This window comes from Camelus ferus, chromosome 9, assembly GCF_009834535.1.
Source record: "Camelus ferus isolate YT-003-E chromosome 9, BCGSAC_Cfer_1.0, whole genome shotgun sequence".
Lineage (NCBI taxonomy): Eukaryota > Metazoa > Chordata > Mammalia > Artiodactyla > Camelidae > Camelus > Camelus ferus.
This window is the reverse complement of record NC_045704.1, coordinates 56,266,710-56,288,645: the sequence shown is the minus strand read 5'-3', so window position 1 is coordinate 56,288,645 and position 21,936 is coordinate 56,266,710. Positions and strand designations below refer to the sequence as shown.

The window sequence follows — 21,936 nt, the reverse complement described above, 5'->3', positions numbered from 1 at the left end:
GCCCTGAGCCTGCTCCATGCACTCATGGAGAACCGTGCTATCACTTTCAGGGTGTGGCATCTTCTGGTGAACCAACAGGATTTGTTCAAGAGAAAAACATCCACGTCCTGGACGGTGGACAGATGTTGGGACTAAGTGTCATGCGGTCATCAAACTTAGGATGATCTCACTCCTTTTGGAGTATTTGATCATCGTCACAGCTGACTGCAAGATGCTCAAATCGTTCACTAAGGTGGGTGGGATGAGTGTGTTGCCCAAGCTGTGAGCGGGGTCTTGTTGCTTTACAGACTCATCCACCTAACAGGGGATGTCAGGGACCCAAACGGCCAGTCACATATATGAACTTGCACCAGGCAAGACCCAGCATCAGCAACGTTAGATACAACACAGAAATCAGAGAAGAGCTACCGTCCAGCAGTTTTAACCACCAATACCCATTTATTTAATGGAAAAAAAAAAAAAACCTCTGCATTCTATATGCTCCAAAAAGATTTACTATCAAAACAAATACAATATATGGAACTCTAGCTGCATAATTTCACTACAATAAAGACAACATGTGACTTCTATCTTCTACAGAAAGCGAACTGAAAAGCACAGGTACAGACAAAGATTGCATAAGAAAGCGTGTGTGCGCGTGTGATTAAAACCTTTAGTAAGCAACAGTATTAAAATATGCTAAGACACTTACCTTACCCTAGGTTGTGGCAAGCTCTAGTAAAAAGCCACAGGCTGTCACTAGTTTTATCTGATAGAAAAATTTGGTGTGAGCTTTGATGGTGCATTTATAGCTTATTGACAAGAAGATAATTTTAGTACAAGCGCTAACTTTTCTTCTGACTTTTACATGCTCACAGAATAAAAATCAATTACTTTTCATACATCAAGAACATCTTTTATTTTCAGGTTTGCAAACGACGGTAGTCGAGTCACACAAAAGGGTACTTTTAAAACTACCTGTATTTACTCTATTGTATGCATGTTTATAGGAAACAAACGGTGCATATGTGCATAAAGGTATGTCTATACATGTGGGCAGATATCTGTATATACATGGTACCTGGTGACCTCTTCATACGCATGTATGACCTCCATGCTGACATATATGTTGTACATATACCAAGGAGGGCGAGATTCTCTGTCATGATCCGTATCCCCAGAAAAATCACTGGGACTTTGGATTCTGGACACTTACAAATGCAGATCGTTGCCCAAGCATTTGATGGTAAAATATCCAGCTCTGCTTCTCACCCCTTTCGTTCAGGATCACGGCAGTGAAAACTGGTCGTTGTCCTCATTCTAAGGAGAAAGGGCTTCTGTCTCTGCTCTCCCTCCCGCGGACCTGCCTGGCTGGTGGTGGCAGCGCTCAGACTGAACGGGTCGGTGGAGAAGCTTCAGCTCTGTGATCTGGACTAGTGGTCAGTTTGATGCTGAGGCCTTGGAGGGGTCAGCTGCTGTAGTTTCTACCCTTATCTGTTTAACCTCTCAAGAAAGGATGACATATCAAGACTGAGCTTTATAGTCTATCTCTATAAATACCGGGCATATACACATACAGATACTCACACATATACAAATACTAACCCACAGACGAAACAGGATGTGTGGGGCGCTGACTAGCAACATGGTGGCGCATCAGAAAGAGTAGTCATTGTTCCTGCTTCCAGAAGGTCAAGTTATATGCCATGATCTTTAAACACCCGGGGAAGATGCAGAAGAGTCCATTAATTAAAGGAGAAAGGAGGATGCTGTCAAAATGGTGAAGTACAGACCCAGTGAAATTGCAAAGAAAACAAAAATCTGGGACAACTGAAGCCTGGTTGTGGAGTTCGAGAGCTGTAAACGGCAATCTTGAGATTTGGATTTTTTTAGAATCTTTTTCCTGTTGCTATGGAAATTTGACAGTCAAGCTTCAGATGTCAGGAGTTTTCACAGACCTGAATGGAAAAGATTCGGAGTCAAGTCAATGAATATAACAACTTGATTCAAAACATTTTTGCCAAACAGTAGATACATGACTGACAAGCTATAATAAATGCATTTATAAACATTGCACTATCTTGGGGGAAATTTTTTTTTCCTTAGGCATAACATTCGAATAGAAAATGAATAGTTGTACTGGTTTATGTCTTAAAAAGCTGGACTTCTCTGAAAATGCACATACCAAACATCTCATTTCAGACCAACAGTGGCCATTACTGCTGCTACTCTGAGCCCTGCCTATTCCTGCACAGCAGCCCAGGGCTTGGCTATATTGTGAATAAGTTGACTGGGTAGCCTGGAACTTAATGATCATCCCAGATGGTTTTTGGTCACAGAGAAGAGCAAGCTAGTCATTGGTGGTTCTTCAGAGATAGTGTATGAGTTTCCGACAGCTGCTGTAACAAATGACCACAAATTTAGTGGCTTAAAACAACACAAATTTATTCTCTTACATTTCTGGAGAAAAGAAGTCCAAAGTGAGTCTTATGGGACTGAAGTCAAGGTGTTGGCAGAGCTGTGTTCCTTTTTGGAGGCTCTGAGAGAGCAGTTACCCCTTCCCTTTCCAGCTTCCAGAGGCTGCCTGTGTTTGGTTGTGGCCCCTTCCTGCTTCTTTGTGGCCTGCACATTGTGGCCAGCATCAAAGTTTACCGAGACCAGACTGTGCTTATCCTCTGGGTTGTACACCAGCCCAGGGACTTCCACTCTGCCTGATGACAATGTGAATGGAAATAGCCCAGTTTCTGCCATTTTTGCTTAATGATTATTACATCTTGGATTTGTACAGGGAAATGGTACCACTGAAAACTCATGTTACAATCAAAGAAATAAAAATGTGTAAAAGGTCAACCCATGAGGGAAATATAGTTCATCTTGGAAGGAACTGATTGCTGGAAGATAATGGGTTATTCTGTAAAGCTTAGAGCTTTTCATTCCAAGCCTGTTGGTGGGCGGGAGGTCGGTACATAAAACGGACCCACCTACTCTGCACCTAACTGATTTTAGGGTTTAAAGCAGTCATTTATCTGTTTGGAAAATTTAGAGCAGCTTCTCTAAATTCTAGATAAGAAGTCTTTGTAATGTGATTCAAGTATAAATAAGATGATGCTGAGAAGGTTAAGGGTTAAAACTGTCTTTAACTGAAAAGTCCATGGACATTAGCATGCTAATTCAGATGCAATTTCTGGTTATTTTCTACACCTGGGGACCTTTAGATTGTTTGACAAGTGAAGTCCTTTTCCGTTAGGAGTCTTCTGAACTCATTTACGTCCTTTTTTCCCAGTTGAATGTTTCATTGCCCTTGCTACCATCACCTTAAACTCTTTGGTTACTGGGCTGCAGTAAACTATATCTTTTAGACTTACCCACATCTGAAGAAAGACTGGAAGAGAACACATTAAATGACATCCCTCATTTTACTTAAAAAATGTTTTCCAGTGTGGTACCAGTCACTTAAAAGTATCCTTTTGGTCAGTGAGAAAGAGAGAAAAAGTATTTTGGCTGAATCCCAAAATACTGCAGTTGGAAGTCTCCCATCCCTGTTTAAGTCAAGTTAGACTGTAGCACAGCTCCTGTGACTGCTGGGTTGATTACGTGACATAGTCCATCTCATTGTGTGATGTTCACAGCTGTGCGTGTGCGTGGCACACAGAAGGCCCTGGGAGGTCGGAGGCCGACTATCACTGTCTGTGAAGCTGTACTATTTGGAGGGACGAGCTCTGTCTGCAGGCAGAGGACAGGCCACTCTCCCCGGGCTTGGTGCTTCTCCAGGCCCCGTCTTGGCCCATAGTACATTTCACAATAAAAAGGAACAAATATTGATACACTCAATGACATGTACTATTCAATCCCATCTACAGAAAATTCTAGAAAAGGCAAGAATGAGAGAAGGCAGATCAATGAAGGTCTGGATAGGGGGGAGGGAATCAAAAGCAAAGGGGTACCAGGAAACTGTATCTTGATTGTGGTGTGGTTACACAACTGTGTACAGTTACCAAAGTTCATCAAACTGTACCCTTAAAATGGGTGCATTTTATGGAAGGCAAATAATACCTTAATACAAAGCATCAGAATGAAAAGTATTTTCAGTGGCTGTTTTTCGCTCATCTTGGTCACCTCTTTAAGCTTCATTGTGATCAAGGTGAAAATTCAATGCCCCCTCGTTTCAAATGTACAGACCTTTGACTTCGGTACTTGTTAAAATGGCTCCCTGCTCTGTCCTTTTATATTCTTATTATTGCTGATTTATTATACCTAAAACAATGTTTGAAAAGGTTGCAGCACCATATTCATCCTTGAACTTGCTCATGCCACACAGAGCCCTACAAAAATCCTACAGATACGGCCTAATGGAGACACCAGCCCGCTTCATTGGGAAGGTCCTAGGGGGAGAATTCTGCATTCTTTCAATGTCATCAACATGTAATTCCAACAACAAAATTGGCAGTAAAAATAATTTCATTTACATTTTTTATTACTTTCAATGTCATTAGTTTTATTTCCTTTATTTTTAGATGTCAGAGAAGGAAGTGCAGATGTCTCAGTCCAACTCTCAGTTGCAATAAAGCCACCAAGGGTATCATAATAAACGAAAATGCTTTTAATATCTTTTCCCCCAAGGGAGGCAGTCTGACGGCAAATGCCGCCCTCACTGCTGACTCACCTTGGGGCCTTTCTGAGCATCAGTGTCTCATCTGCAGAGTGGGATAAAACCACCAGAGCCATGAAGGAAATAAAGAGAAGAGCCACAGAACACAAGGTGTCCAGTTTAATGCTAGTCTACTTGGATCGGAATTATTACTTGAGCGGAGGACGAAAACGCATTTTCTCTTCCCACAATGGATGATGTGATTACTGTGGTTTTATGAACAAGGCTTTAAAGAAGGCATTGACACACTTTTTCTGCAAAGAACCACAGAGTAAAGATTTTCAATTTTTGGCCTTGATGGCAACTATCCCAATTCTGCACTAGTAGCAAAAAGTAGCCTCAGTCTGTAAATAGATGTGCGGAACTGCTGTGTTCCAATCAGACCTTAGAGACAGAAGTGGACCTTCTTTGGCCCTCGGGCTGGAGTTTGCCAGCCCTGGCTTTAAAGAAACGTCAAACAGGTTCGAACAGATCCCCAGATTCATCCAACGGCTATGGCTCAGTTGGGACATTATCTTACCCTTGCACTTTATGATCGAGTTTCAGGGCTTTTAGGACCCCCTCTCCTCCTCTTCCCCCAGCCCCTGCCCAGCTTAATGTTTTAGCCCTGTTTCTGTGCTGCCTCCTGTCAAGTCACATTAACAACTACACAGGCGGGTCAGCCACTTTGACTTTGCTCTTAGGAGAGAGTCTGAGCTGTAGGACACCCGTGGTTACTTACTCCTGCTACCTCCAATCCGGTTTCTCACATGTCTACATTATTTTTTACATTCTTTTTTTGTTAGGAAGAACATCCTGGGCCAGGTCTATAATAAGACAAGAATCATTATATTCAGCAGGTCTCTTGATTGTTCAAATGAACAATATTAAATAATCTTATGCCTTTTATATACGACCAGACTGAGGTTCGTTTTGAAGCCAAACAGGTGAGTGGTGACACCTGTTCTTAACTGTTTTTTGGGCTGAAACTACCAGTCTTCTGGTGCAAAACATTGCAGCGTCAGCTGAGTACCTTTCCAGCTTTGTAGGGAGATTAGGGCTCCTTTTGGGGGATGATTTTGGCCTTACTACAGCAGGATAACCGTGTGGCTCTCCATTTAGGAGAGAACAAAGAGCACTTTTGGTATCTCACACATCAAATCCCTGCATCTGTCTGTTTTCAGTGATATTATTTTGAGTATAAAATAGACATGAGTTTTTTAGGAGTTACCAGGCAATTCTGCCTTGGATTAACCATGATCCAAGAGCTTAGACGGGAGGGATGAGAAATGGGCTATCTTTGGGAACCTGCTCATAACTGATGTCTGTAGGTCAGGGGTCTCCAAAGTAGGGGGCACAAGAAAATCCCTTGTTGGTTAGAAGAAAATACTGCTGTGTCTCCTTGTATTCCTTTTAATCTAAATGGGTAGATTAAGTCTTACTAATATTTAATATATGGATTGGGAGTAGCAGATGTGTGTATGATTATAAAAAAATATTGTGTAAAAATATACAAATGCTAGGTCTGGGTGCTGGAGGCCACTGTCACCTGGGATGTTGGTCCCACGGGTTGGTTGGGCCTGGGAATCTGTATTTCATCAATCAGGAGAAAAACTCGCTGGCAGTCTAGAGTGGCTGATAAGTGAGCAGGTCCTGCGGGGCCTTGGTTCTTCAAAGGGAGTCATTGAGAGTCAGGATTTGCTGTTGTGTTTGGGTTTATAGAGGGTTTATGTGAGTGGCTACTCAGTTATCTTCTCTCTCTCTGTGTACACACACACACACACACGTGCACGTATAATACACATATGTACATACACATACATAGAATTTTTATTTCTGTACAATCACCCAGGAAGTACAGCCTTTTACTTTATCCAGACTGCTACATGTGAGTTCCAGTGGGTTCCAGAACCCAGACCCAGCACTGGGCTCACTGTCTAGTGCTCATTTGAGAAGCTGGTGGGAAACAGATTCCAGAGGTTTAGTGCAATAGTGTTGGTCAGAGCAGCACACTAGATAATCCACATGTGTCTGTTGACGGGATCCACTGCACCATATTCCTAGGATGGGAAGCTCTCTAGCAGTTAAAATGAATCAACCAGTGCTGGGGTCACTGGCTGGTGGGCCACAGTGTGTTTATGTGGCTCTTGAACTAAGAATGCTTTTGACACTTTTAATGGCTGGTAAAACATAAAAGACAGAAACAAAAAAGCCATAAAAATATGTGACAGAGACCTGATGGGACCCACAGAGCCCAAAATATTTGCCATCTGGCCATTGACAGAAAAAGTCTGCTGACCCCTGAGCTGGAGTAACGTAGATGGAGCTTGGATATGTAATGTAGAAATGAAGAGAAGCCAGTTGCAGAACATCAGGCTCAATATAATATGGATGACATCAAGTTTTACAGACTGCATAACATAGACCTATATGGGGTGTGTGTGTGTAGTGACAGGATAAAACAATGTCCACACACACTCCAGCTCATGGTAGCTATTGTCTCTAGGGAGAGAGAACAGGCAGTGAAGCTGGGGAGAGGAAGACAGGGGATTTCAGCTTCATCTGTAATATTTTGTTTCCTGAAGATAAAGGAAGGAAGAAGAAAGAAAAAAAGGAAGAAGAAAGAAAAATAGAAAGAAGAAAAGAATACAAGAATGAGAGAGAGGAATGTATATTTCCTCACTCCCTCCCATTCATCTGTCCATCCATCCTTCCATCCATCCATCCATCCATCCATCCAATGAGACATTTCTCATTGTAAGGCATCCTCCTTAGCTCTACCCACAGGACGCTGGCTCAGCACAGAGCTTTACACGCAGTAAGTGTCTAATGTTGGAACGTGTGCTTTCCTGTTGACTCCACTCACCACTATTAACAGGATAGAATAACTTCTGTTCTTTATTTTCTAATCATCAATTTCTCAGCCTCAGGAATTCAGAATTCCCACCAATAACTTTCTCAAAATGAAAATACTAAGACCAAAAGGCTTTTGAATGGCATTAGCTATATGTGAGTAACTGCTAAAGTTAAAATTGGACTAGTATTCCATAATCTATAAAATGGACCCCTATTCCATTCAAATAGGAAATGTTTGATACATGTATCTATTCATTTTGTGCTGATAACTATAAAACTCGGCATAATAATTCTTTTGTTTAAAATAACACTTCATTATGTTATAGTCATTACTACCAGTCAGTGAAAAAATGTGTGCATTATGCATTTATCTCTTTTCCTATGGCCTCAGCCTCCATCCATGCATCCTCATGACTCTTCTTAAAAAGGTATGGTATCTACTTTAACTCTGCTAAAAATTATTCTGCACAAGGTGGAGAGACACACAGGGCCCTGGTAGACCAGTTAACCAATCTGGACACATTCATATGAGCTCAAGTTCGGGGCGTCTGTAGAAAGTTTTCTCACCACCTGGGCTGTAGGACAGCATCGAGTGCCTTTGCACAGTTCCCCAGACTGGTGGGCAGGGGGATGTGAAGATGCCTTTCAACATCAGTTGGAGCACTTTTACACATAACACTCTCCATTACACAGACATCAACTGAAAATGAACACTTCTGGGATTGATTTTTGGAGAGATATACGGAAAGACAGTGGCTTTGATTACGTTTTCACATTGCACACACTGCAGCTTGGCCAACTTACTGGCTAAGCTGAAGAGGGAGAGGAGCAGGACCGCAGCTGCGCTGAAGTGCGGGGCCCCTGCCGCGTTGCAGTCCACTTTGGAATTCTTGCAGGAGCACACTTGTATCCTGAGGTCTGTGATGTTCGTCATGGGTGGTTTCCCTGAATCTGTCACCATGATGGGCAGGTGGTAGTTTGCTTTATTGAGATTTTGAAGAAGGCTCACCAGGGCATGCGTATCTATGAAGACAAGGAGGGCCTTGATGAGAGAGGTTCAGACCTTTCCAAAGAAAAGAGTGGGGTGTTGGCAACTAAATGCACACGAAACAGGCAGTGCGTTCATTTGACTATGAGAGTGTTTACATTTAAATCCATTAACATCAAATAAAAATTCAAATTCAGTTCTTCACTTGTAGTAGCCACATCTAAGGTATCTGGCAGCCCCGCATGGCTGGTGGCTACCGTATCAGACAGCGCAAGATAAAACATTTCCATCATCAAGGAGTTCCATGGTTCATGGCTATTATAATCAATCAATTTCAAGGGGATTCACTTTTGTGAAGATGATTGAGGACCAAGGACTCCTCCCTGCAAATTTAAGGATAAAGCCATCTTCACAAAGATCACATTCAACATCTGGAGGAAATAATGTAAAAATCCACTCTCAAATTATCACATTGTACATCTTAAGTAAATATAATTTTTATTTGTCAATTATATATGTGTCAGTAAAGCTGGAAAAAAAAGAAAAAAATTATCAGCTCAGAGTGCTTTTATATAAGAATCCAAATTCAAATAATCAAAATACATTCTTGGAACAGGAACAACAAAAATCCACTCACTCTTAAGGTGGGCAGACTGCCCCCTCGCTGGGGGGGTTGCCATGGGGATGGGTTCTACGGTCTAGTCTTTATCAGACCTCAGCCCATACCCTGAGATGTGGGTGGAAATCCACAGCACAATGCACAACACGGAGACTGGATCTTTAAGCCCATGTTTGGTGGGGACATCTGTCATTACCCTGGCCACTGGGCAGCACTCAGAAGTGGCCACGCCACCTGGCCACTGCTCTTAGCCTCAGGCTATTTTCCTTTCAGTTACTCAAATGATTAAGATTAAAAAAAAAAAAAAAACTGCCCCTTTCTGGGCATAAATAATGCTAAGTATTCAGAAAAAAATTGGGGGACAAGAAAAATAACTTAGACAGCATATTATCTATTTCATAAAACCAGGAGGGAAAAGAGTGTGACTGATATGAAAACAAAAATAGATAAAGTATTATCCGAACCAGAAGGTGACAAGGGCAGAAATAACAAACGTGGATGCTACCACAGTGAGATGGCAGATTAACCCAAGGAACATTCTCCGATCCCCCTCAAGTGGAGGGGAGACTCTTAAGTGAGAAAGTTCCAGTGGGAAGGAGTTGGGGATGACTATTCAAATCAGCTCCAGCCACAAAAACTAGCAAATAAAACACTAACTCCCTCCAACAAGGGACGGGCTGTTTTAATTAAAAATAATCAGTGTAACAGAATTCATTCTTTAAGAAGCAATAAAATAGACAAACAGGCAAATAGAATCAATAACAAGAGAAAAGCACTAATAAAATGAGATATGAGATAAGGCCATAACAATGCAGATGAGATTTTTTAATAGAAAATTTTATGCACAATCGTACAATATATTTTCAAAACTTAATGAAATGGGTAATTCCCCACCCCTCTCAGAAACTCAACCACTGAAGTAAGAAGAGGGAGCCTGGCCCTGGCTGGGTCAGTTGCAGGATGAATTTGCTATTGATGGCAAAGTGTATATAATGTGTGAGTTCTGGTTTTGGGCTTTATTGCAAGGTGAGGTATTTTAGTATCGAGTTCCCATTTGCCAAGGGGAGGCAGGTGAGGAGGGGAGGTGATACAGGGATCCTTCATAATTCAATACATTGATGTTTCCGTCTTAATAAGGCAGATGATGAATGTTGGGCCAAGTTTTAAATTCCACCTGTCCATGTGGATGGACTGGTAACCAAAAGGGACATTGATGGCAAATTTCATAAATGAGGGACAGGACAGATGGAAGAAGATATCAAAGTCAAAAGTAAAAACCAAGGTCATTATAAAGGCTGCATCAGTTTGGAGGAGACCAGCAGCACAAAATGGAAGACGGAGGATGAGAGGTTAACATTTTTGGAAGGCCCTTATACTGGTCTTCTCCTGAGAAAACAAGCCGGCATAGCACAGGAAATCTCTCCAAAATGATAAGAGAGGAAGCAAAAGAGAAAACTCTCATATTTGCATTTTTAAGAACTAAGATGCAATATTTTTACATATTGTATTCATGTGCTGATGGGAAAATTGTCAGTATTTGTAATGCTAGAATAATTTGAAATAAATCACGTGAGGATGCATGAGAGAGCAGGAGAGGAGTCTGGGAAGAGAAACCATACCAGGGAATCTAGGCTTCTGAGCCCAAGAACCACGAGAGACTGTTCGGGGACTTACTGTTGATCTTGGAGATCTTCCAGACTTTATCAGGAACAGTTTGTTTATGGATTTCAAATTTGAAAGGATCTGTATTAGGGTGAAGGTCCTTATCTGATGCTCCCAAAATGACCACACTGAGGTTTTTGGCGTCGTCACAGACCTCGGCCACCGTGGGGTAGATGAAGGGAGCGTTGTCATTCACGTCTTCCAGAGTGATCAGCAAAGTCCCAGTGCCGGTAGCAGGAGGGTTGCCTACAGCGAAAGGGGGGAGATGTCAGCACACAGCTGGGCTGATGCAAGAGTACTTTTCCAGAGCACTTTTCTGACACCTTTGCTGTTGTTACCAGGTTTCAAACAGGACAAAAGAGGAATACCTTCCATATTTGTCTAGAGTTTAGTGGTTTAAAAGCTTTTTATCATACATTAGACTTTTGATTGAAGTTCTTCAGGCTTTACCTTTGGCATACTAAGCTTTAAACACATAAGTCAAATGTAAAATTCTAGGAAATGCAAATTAATCTAAGGTGATACCAGGCAGATCCCTGGTTGCCCAGGGAAGTGGGAGGGAGGGACAGGAAGAGGGACAACTAGCAGGAAGGAGGAGAGAGTGTGGTGGGGATGGCATGGCTTTAAACATGTGTTAAATCTTGCCAAATTGTACACTTACATATAATTGGTTTATTGTATGTCAGTGATACCTCAGTAAATGTTTTCTTCCAAAGATTCTTAAAAAAAAATACAAGTCATACCAGCAAATTGAAAGTCACTTAAAGAACGGAGATGACAAATAGAACTTTTCCTTGCTTATTGAATTAAACCTTTTAATCTAAATATCCAAGTATGCATATATTAGTGGTATGGAGAGGCTGGAGATTTGGTGAGAGGAGACTGTGTTCCTTTTGGAATAGCTCTATACTAACTGGGAGGCTGACCAAGAGAGAAAGAGCTCATTTAGTGTTTCCTTTTGTAGGTAAAAAAGAGGGTCTGGGAGCATAGAAAATAAACTATGGTTACCAAGGGGGAAAGGAGGGGAGGGATAAATTAGAAGTCTGGGATTAACGTATACACACGACTGAATATAAAATAGATAAACAACAAGGAGCTACTGTAAAGCACAGGGAACTATATTCAGTTTCTTCTAATAATATAAAATGGAAAAGAATCTGAAAAGAAAATATATAGGTATGTATATGCATAACGGAATCACTTTGCTGTACACCTGGGAGGGCTGATGGTGCCCCTGGGGGCTGGCATGGCTAGGTGGGAGCACAGGACAGATTTAGAAAGGCAGGTCAGCCATGAGAAATAAAATCACTAACTGGTACCTGGGGCAGTTTGAGCAACCATAATATAATCTTTGGGCCTTATTTTTAAAGCCTTGCTTTTTCAATATTTTCTGTAATTCCGGAAATGCTTTTCATTGTAGGGAACATTATTTTAAGACATCCTTATAATCACCCATGCAAGAATGTCTTTCACTTAAAGAAAAGGGTGTTTAATCTTAATGAGACTCAGCGTGGCTTTATTTAACTTCCTCTACATTCATTTTTAATCACCTGTGCATTAGAGGTTTGCTCTTGGGACAAACCATTCATTAACAGTTTCTGATTCTCTGTGAGAAAAGGTAGAGCCAAATTTGCAAGCCACAAATAGTAAGTGCATGGATTTGCCTTGTTTCAAAAAGGATGTGACGTACCTCTGAAATGACGGTACCGTCATTTTACACACTAGGACTAAACTAATGTCTGGGTCCATTTTGTTTTCTCCTATCCTCGTTTGCACTTAATCAGATTTCCAAGATTAAGTTTATTTTTATCTCATACTATGTTTATTTGTTGAAACACACAATCAGTTTGAAGTTAAGTTATGAACCACGTGGGGGTTAGAAGGGGCTGAATATCTGAGCTCGAGGTATGGGGTCAAGGGCAAGGCAAGGTCTGATGGAGTCTGTTGTTAAAGAAACAGTGAGTCCTTTGTAGATTCAGGCAGTTTGTTAGTTACACAGTCACTAAAGGGACGAGTTGTTGAAGGTGGCTCTTGGCAGGTGATGCCAAAACAAATGGGGTGTATGACTGCAACATGGATGAAGGGACTGTCCTGTTGCTGGGGAGCCCAGTTTAAGCTGCTTGTCAGCAGTTTTACAGCATGCAGCTGCAGCCGATGAGGTGGGCAGGAAGCCTGGTCCCCTGCCGGAACTGGGAAGGTGATGAGAAACTGTGACAGCCTCCCCGGGGCATTGGGAGGTGGGTGGAAAATGGACTGTAGTGGCTCCTCACAAGCCTCCTGGGCCCACACTTCTGGGAAGCTCATGAGACATTCTGCCAACACTTGGGTTGGCTGTGGCTCAAGCCTTCCCTCCTGGCTCGTGTGGACGTGTGCATCTCAGGTCATCAGGCACCACTAGGGGGCTGTTCCTACTGCAGAGCGGTTGGAGGGATGGCCACGGGGTGAGGCTGGAGGTGTCTGATCAGGCATAGGGGCCTTAACTGTCACAACTAGTTGCTTGTACTGACGCTCCGGATTGCACAAAGCCGCTGGAGGTTTTCAGAAAGGCAGCGGAACAATCTGATCTGACTTACTGGTAGAAACACACAGTGGGGTTGACAGGAGGTGCTGCGCATTGGAGACGGTGAACCGGCAATAGACTGAGTCATGATGGGTATTTTGAACAGGTAAGAAATGTCTCGTTTTGGTGATTAGGCCAGAAGAAGAGTAGAAGGTAGTGGGAATGGAAGGACCCAGCTTTGATTGTGCCAAGAGGCCCTCAAATTCAGCACACCCGCAAAGAAGTGCTCAGAACTTCGGGAGACATGCCAGGGCTCAGTTAGCTACTGGGGAGTTGTCAGCAGAGATGCTGTTGAAAACTTCCTAGCAAATTAGGTTACCCAAGGTGAAAGTGTGGAATGACAGAGCGGTGGAGACCAAGGAAACCCCAAAGAGCAGATTAAAAGTTGAACGAGGAGGTGATAGTTTACAGAAGATGTAGGGGAGATGAATTGGAGGAGGAGGCAGTGATCAAACGTTAAACATGTTATGATTCCCAAAAGGATAAGGAGTCAAGAGAAGCAATGGCTTTTGCAAGGAGAATGTTACTGGTGACTTTCCTGGGGGATGGTTTCCATTCATGGGGAAGAAACCAGCTTGAAGGAAGCTGATCAGTGATTCACAAGGCAGTGAGAACAGATATTCTGTTCTGGGGCTGGTGGAAATATAAACAGATCAACACCCAAAGACAGTTCCAGGATAAACATGCAAATAAATATCTGCTAAAATAGGAACACGAGTGTAATTAATCATCAGAAGGATGGGTGTTTCTAATGTGACAGACCTGTCAACTTCTGTTAGAGCAAGAACTCAAAGGAAAGGCGTGATTACTTTGAAGTTGGTTTTTCACTGTCAGCTTTAGTCATTTGGTTCAATTTCTTTACAGAAAAATTATTTTTCTCTTCTTATTGAACTAATTGAATATCTCAGAGGAATCCACCATAGTTTTTTTTTTCACTCTGAATATAATAGGAAGTGAAGTCACATGGTAGAGTGGATGAGAAGGCATTCTGAGTACTTGAAATATGGCCATAAAAATCGGCCTTTTGTGAACTTAATTATACTGTCTTCAATTCCTCATGTGTTATTCTCAGACCAGGGTGGTGATGTCTCTTTCAGAAGTTCAAGTAAAGTGAGCTTGTTTTTTTGTTTTTGGTTGATAGGGTCAAGACTGGATTCTCAAAATCCTTAGGGAAAGCCTCTCCCAGTTTATCTGCATAGGATGGAGAAAAATCAGCATCCAAAACTGAAATGTGATTCAAACTGTAATAGTTCTTCACAAGCCCTTTTGGCTCCAACAGTTCCGTGGGCCCAGGTAATACTAAAGTTTCTAGGAATTCCCAGCACTCAGCCAGAATCCCTCACCACCCCTACTCCTTCCATCAGCAACCCTGAGCTCCCAAGGGACTACGCTGCATAACCAAACATCAGAACCAGAGCATGGCTGGGACTGTGCCCCCATCATGGATTTTCTATTTCAATCAGAAAAAAGCCTCAATTTGAGCAAAACTCCAAGCATATGAAGCCTTCCTATATATATCTTGTCAGTAAGGGACAAAAACAAATACATATATATTGTTAGGAAAAAGATTAGAAAGAAACATACCCAAACTTAAATAGTGATTATCTCTCCAGGTAATTAACATTGAAAGAACACTTTTTCTCTTTTCAATCCCTTTATAAAAACCATGATTACTATAATAATCAGAAACAGAAAGGATGTAAACTCAAAAGTTATACAGGGATTTAAAAATATTTTTTCCAGTTCTACTTTCTTTTCTCTCTTTATTTTTACAGCAAATTGATGTTTTGTAAATTTACAGCATTGTGCAGTTACCACTGCTTCTAATTTTAGCACATTTCCATCACCCTTCCAAATAAACCTCGGGCCCATTTGCACCTACTTCCAGTCCCAGGCCACCACTAATCTGCTTTCTTTCTCCAAAGATTTTTGTTTTCTGGACATTTCTAGAAATGGAGTCATATAACATATAGCCTTTTATGCCTGGCTTCTTTCACTTAGTATGATGTTTTTGAAGTTTATCCATATTATAGCGTAAATCAGTAACCCATTCATTTTTATTTGCTGAATAATATTCCATCCCATTGATCGACCATGTTTTGTACATCCATTCACTAGCTAATGGATATTTCGCTTCTTTCTACATTTTGTCCCTTATGAACAATGCTGCTATGAACATCTGCCTACAAGGGACAGATTTTCACGTGCTACAAGGTCCCTAGACTAGTAAGGTAAGACTCCAAATGTGTCTCTTTGAGACAGTCCCCTTGGAAGAATAGGGTCCCTGGTCTTTCCACAGTTGGATGGGCTGCCTCTGTGTGCAGAGAGGTGAATCTCAGCAAGAAGTTTTGGGAGCTAGTCCTGAGAAGTACAAGAAAGTAGTAGATTTTTCTAGCATTGGCCTAGTGGCGTGTAGCATCTCTTACCTTGGGAATCATGTGTGCAGGTGGTTTTGGATGAGGCATAGCGCGCAAAGTGGAGGTGCCTACATGAAGAACAAAATGCAGAAAGAGAGAGAGCGAGAGGAGGGAAAGACAGGAAGCTCAATTCTGAGTTCCAGGGCCTCCGAGCAGCAGGGCTATTCTCCGTTCTGGTTTATAGTAAGTAGGTCCCTGGTAGAGTTTTAAATTTAGGCTGATTTGAAAAAGCTAAGGATGTATTGCTCTTTCCATACACGTCATCACACACGGTTCCATCTCCACAGGTTTCCTTCTATGCTGAGAATACTGACTATTCGAGTCCTCCCTTACCCCAGCGAGGAGATAAACAAGGGGGTACGTGGCACGGGGTCTGTGGAACTGTGGCTCAGAGCAGGGAGCCCACACCTGGCACAAGGAGGGAGACCTCAGCTGGTGTCTCAAGGAAGCTTGAGGCCCAAACTCTGGGAGGAAAATTAGGAGGGTGGGCCAATTAAGACGAATCACAGATCAATTGTGAGCGAAGGCTGGCCATCCCTATGAGATTTTGAGGCTTGTTTGTAGGGGCAAGATGCATGGTGGGGGGCAGGGCAATCTCCCCACAACTTCCCTCAGCCATTGCTGGGCATCTGAACCTTCACTAAGCAGCTGTGAGCAAGTAAATTCCAGACCTTCTGTTTCCTGGCAACAGGGCTCCAAGTTACCTTTGCCTTTGCTCCAAGTGGGAGTGAAGCAGGGTTCTTCTGTGTATGGTTACCCTTTGTATTGTTTTGTTCATCTCCGTGTTCTATTTATTATAGCTTTTCAGGACTGGTATTTTACAGATCATTTTTTGGGCGTGTGCCTTGTAAGCCAAGAATCTTGTTGCTTTTTAATTCATAAGCATTTTTTCCCCTATTGCTTTGTGAGTAGAGATCTTGACAATTTCATTTTCTACCTTGAAAACATGTAATAGTAAACCAACCAAAAACCTGGCAGAAAATAGATTTGTAAAATACAATGCCAGGTTTCTGTGTGTAATACTTGATGTAGGACTGAGGCAATTCTTCACATAATTCAGACTCAAAAAGTCTTCTGGAGGAGAAATAATCTGAAACCTGAACTGTTTAAGAAAAAAATCAACCTTTTGGCTTTTTTGTTTCTGTTTTACAGACTTTAAAGAAAAAGCAAAAATAGGGAATGAGTTGACTTGAAGGCCATGTTGAAACATGACAGTTTCATTTTATTCATTCAGTCAATAGTCATTTATTGGGATTCTGCCTTGTGCCTGGTTGGATATGCACAAAAGCCAACCATACAGGGTGCCTGTTCTTGAAACACTAACGGTGTGTCAGGAACAGAGATGTAAACAGATGCAGCATAGCGCTGTAAGTGCAGGAAGGGACGTGAGGATAAAGTGTCATGGGAGCTTGTGGCATGGAATAATTAACTGCCTGGGGATAGAGCAGAAGGCTTCCTGATGGGTGACTGGAAATGAGAAGACTGTGTAGCAGGAGAAGGTTGCTCCAGGAGGAGGAAACAGTGTGGCCATTTGGTGGGAAGGAGTGCAGAGACTTTTAAGCAGGAGGGTGGCTTTGGTAAAAGCAGGGATGTGGGAGGCAGAGAAAGGAGTGGACTCGAGTGAGGAGAGAGGGCACAGGAGGACCAGCTGGGATGCCAGTGCGGTAGTGGGGACTGACAACGTGGGCTTAGGTGAGGGCACTGGGGTGCAGGATCAGAGGCTGAATTCAGGAGGCTGAACAGACCGTGAGAACTGGATTGGGAGTGATGGGGGAGGCCGCATCAGCCAGGATGGGGTTCTAGCTTGGAGACTGGGCAGATGGTGATACCATTTCCCAAGGTGGGGAAGAGGGAATACAGAGGAGGACCAGCTAAGAGATGCCTTGGCAGGATGAACTGAACTCACAGATGGGCAATGCAGATAGTATCTTAATGCCCAAATCAGTTTTTTTTCCTCCCAATGAATGTTTAAAAACATCATGTTTAAAATGGTTGCTTTGGTTAGTTAATGTGGACGTGTCCTGCTGTCAGGTAGTTGAAGGTTGGCTGAAGTCTCCCCAGTCAGACGGAAGCCAGCTCCATGAACTGATGCCCAGGCGAGGGCAGCATTTTCTGGCTAATTTGCTGATTACAGCCCTACTCCGAGTGGAGGGCTCTTACAGCCTCTCCCTTCTCTAGAAAAACGCTCAGCCCACCACCACCAGGGTGGTCATCAGATGGCATTTCATAGTTTGCTTCAGACCCTGATGATTCTGTAATGAGAAGCTGAGAAAAACCACTCCGTGACTCAGCTCAAGTTGGTTGACTTAAATATTTATCAGGGGTTGAAGAGCCACTGGGAATTTTGCAGTCATGATGTCCAGTCCCTGTAACAACTCAGCAGGGCAGGTGGCCAGGTCAGCCTCACTGTGCAAGCAGGGGAAAGAGGCTGCGTGAGTGCAAGTCTCACGCCCATGGTGGCCCAGCTCAGCTGGGGAGCTGGCTCACTGCGAGGGGCAGCAGAGCGTAGGCCCCCAGTATCTCTCTGGAGTGTACTTGTTGCCTACAAATGGCTCTGATCACAGTCTTTCTGTCTCCAAGATCTCAAGAGTTCTTTTATGGGGCCATTTTGTCAGTGACAAAATTGTAGCTAGTATTTTCAATGTGACTGATATTTTACTGGTACTTAAAGTAATGAGGAATGATGGCTGGGCCTTCCGTTTATTTTTCTTCCTCAATTACTAGAACAGCTGAGATAAGGGTGTTAAACTGGCTTAATTGGGTTGCTGTCATAACTGATAGCTTGATTTTATCCAAACTAGCATCTTCTAAGTAGAATTAATCTAAATAATCTTACTACATCCCCCATGCAGTCTTGGTTGATTTACAAAAAGAGAAAGGCCATAAAGCGAGGCATCTTCTTGAAGTTCAGTTCCCCTACCACTCCCAGTTCGGGGGCTGTTGGTACCCAGTAGTTCAGGGGTCATTTCACTATAGGGCGGAATAACATTTGTATTTCTTTTAATCAATCTAAAAGTTCTCTGCACTGTATTTCAATTTTGTATCAGCTGGAGTTATCAGAACATCTATTATATCGGAGACTGAAGGAAAAGACAGGTTGGAACATGATCTATCTGAGCCTATGAAAAATCATTATCTTAGTCGATTCCATTTTAATTTTATAGCTGTTATGCTTGGGGCTTTATCAGTGTCTTCTCGGTAACCCACATCATTTTTCACTGACAGACTCTAACGTACTTTGCATAAGTTGCTAAGTCATGAAAACATGCTGCTGAATTTAGGGATAATTGGGCTTGTTTTTATGCCACCATTCTCTTACTCTTTTAAATGAAAATAGATGGGGATGTGACACTTTTGATAATCATATCAAGACTTCCTATGGATGCCAGAGATGGTACGTGTTTCCTGATTCAAACTATTTCATATGCACTGAGACTTAAAGGGATATATACATTTCTTTTTTCTTTAAACCCTCTGCATAGCATGGGCACTGGGAGCAAGGGCATTGGAAATTAGCAAAGCAAAATATTTGCCTTTGGCATTTGTAGACACAATTTAGATCTTCTCTGAGGGCAGAAGAACCATTTGATATCTTTTGTGGAGCGCTGAACCCCATGCAATTTCAGAATAGAAGGAGGAGTGAAAGATGAGGTCAGAGGTGAGAAGGAGGCAGGAAGACCAGCCTAACAGGATCCTGATGAGAAGGCAGTAAACCGGGAAGCAGCAGCTGGCTGTGCCTTCCTGCCCGTGACAGTCCCGCTGGGACCCCAGAACTCTTAGGAGAAATTGCTTGTGACAGTTTTCAGCCCACATAAGGCAGTGAGACTAACATCTGACCTTCCTGGTGATTACTTGAGCAGGAGCAAGAATTACACTGGGATTTGCCCGGTGCTAATTGCTGCTGCTCTGCCCCATGGTCAGCACATCCCCCACGGGATTCCGTCCTATTACACTCCCGAATGTTCTCTCTCCGTCTTGGTATGTTCCTTAACAGTTATTATTATTTTTCCCTTTCTTAAGACAGGCCAGCAATTCTGTGTGTGCTGAAGTCCTTAATAAAGGCGTTCCTGTGCTCTGAAAGCACTGTCTTAACCTTTTCAGAAAATCTGAACCACATAAGGTAAATGATGATATTCATCTCTAAAGATAAAATGCTTGCCAAACACAAAAGGTCAGACCTTATTAATCTGTAGAATTAAAGGCTTTACTCTTCCAATCATTCAGCTACAGCTGGTTCTGCTTTAGCAAAACAAAAGCATTTCCGTTATAATAAAACAATGTTGTTAGGTAATTTATAGCTTATTAACATTGATGACAGTTTGTAAAAAGTGCCTTGTACATCTTCGAGTGTTCTCTGGGTTACAACCTAGGCTCCATCTGTAGGCAGTGACTAGTGTCCTTTCCTCCCCAAATCATTTATAACCTGGGCATTATCAATATTATTATGAAGCATGATTCCGAAACCTGTATAGATTCGCTTTGGGGCCTCAATCAAACAGGCCAAAGACTTTTAAATTTCTGTTAACCTCAGATTTCCAGCCCTGTTTCTGCCTATCTTTTTACATTCCTCCATTCTGATCTCACAGTCTCCAGTCTCTAAGAGGTACCTAAAAAATTTCTCTTTTGGCGCTGCCATACCACTGTCCTGAAATGAGTAAGTGGGGCTGTCTGTACGGGTTATGATGGTGGGACTTCTGCTTTTAGCAAAGTGTTACAGGAACTGCAGAGTGTGTGTTCTCTCTGCAGACATCCTATCACCCACCTCTCCTGGCAGCACTGGCCCCCCAGCAGCTGGGACTGTCCTTCCTTAGAATGAAAAGAAGCTGAGAGTCTATCTCTAGGGTAAAAAGATACTTCAGGAATGGCATGAATGGTTACAACCTCCCGGGGAAGGCACAGTGGACCAGGGACACACTCTCTGTTTAGTCATATATTTTTTTTTGGTTAAGTTTTATTGAATTTTAGAAATGTTCATGTTTCCATAAATACACAACTTGAAGAATTTTCACAATCTGAACACACCCATGTAGTCCAATACACACAGGACCAAGCGACTCATCCACAAGGTGAGCCCAAAGCAAGGGGACTGGTTTCGCCTGTGTCTGACCTTGATATAAATGGAATCATTCAGCATGTGGTCTTCTGCTTCAGCCTTCTTTTACTCAATATTATGTTTGCAAGATCCAGGTTGTTGTGAAAAGCTGCAGATGGTTCATTCTTGGTGCCACACAGACTCAAATGTGTGAGTGTACCACGTATATTTATTTAGTCTACTTTTCTTGGGTATTTGGATTGGTTTCCAATTCTCAGCTATCAGGAATAATCCTGCTACTAACATTCTGGCACTTGTGTTTTGGTGAACAGATACGCATATTTCTGTTCGATGTATATCCAGGCGTGTAATTCCTGGATCATAGGGTAACCATATATGTTCAGCCTCACTTGATACTTTCAGTTTCCGAAGTGGTTGCACCAATTCACTCGTCTACCAGCTGGATATGAGAGTTTCAATTATTTCATCTCCTTGCTGATAATGGCATTTCCCATCTTTTCAGTTTAGTCATTTTGTAGGTGTGTTGTAGTATGGAATTTCATTGTACTCCCTTGATTAATTTGTATTTTAATTTCTCTTGGATACTTTAATTTTTATTTCCTTGATTAATGAAGTTAAGCATCCCTTCACCTGTCCATGGCATTTGAGTATCCTCTGTTGTGAAGCATCTGTTCCAGTGCTTTACCCATTGTTCTTTGAGTGGTGTCTTTTGCATACAGATTGTAGGATTCCTTTGTATTGTAAACACCTTCTACTATGTGGGTTACCTTTTTACATTCTTAATGGTATAATCTGTGGAACTGAAGTTCTTACTTTTAATATAATCTATCTATTTTTTTTCCCTTTTGTGGTTAGTACTTTTGAATCCTCTTTAAAAAAAATCTTGGCCTATGTCAAGGACATCAATATGTCCTCATGTGTTTTTCTCTAAAAGATGTATTATTTTACCTCCCAGATTTTGATCTGTGGCATTTTTAGAACTGATGATTGTATACGGTATAAGAGAGGGGTCAGGATAATGTTATTCATATGGGTGTCCAATTCCCCTAGCACTGCTTACTGAAAAGACCATGCTTTCTCATCTGTGTTACCATGTTGTTCTTGTCATAATAAGGGACTCTGTGTGTGTGGATCTGTTTCTGAACTCTCTTCTATTTCGTTGGTTGTTTTTTTTT

The 21,936-nt window shown here is 42.1% G+C and overlaps 1 protein-coding gene across 2 annotated transcripts in view; it reads right to left on the bottom strand.

Annotated features, from left to right (window-relative positions):
- Positions 1–413: 413 nt before the first annotated feature.
- CDH13 (cadherin 13) overlaps positions 414–21,936 on the bottom strand; it is a 932,038-nt gene continuing 910,515 nt past the window's right edge. For both annotated transcript variants that reach the window (XM_006183956.3, XM_032486857.1), the window contains 3 exons: positions 10,744–10,977; positions 8,267–8,485; positions 414–1,937 (listed from right to left, as the gene is read on the bottom strand). In XM_006183956.3, the coding sequence (XP_006184018.1) occupies positions 1,930–1,937; positions 8,267–8,485; positions 10,744–10,977 (461 nt within the window). In that variant the 3' untranslated portion in view covers positions 414–1,929. The remainder of the gene's footprint in view (positions 1,938–8,266; positions 8,486–10,743; positions 10,978–21,936) is intronic.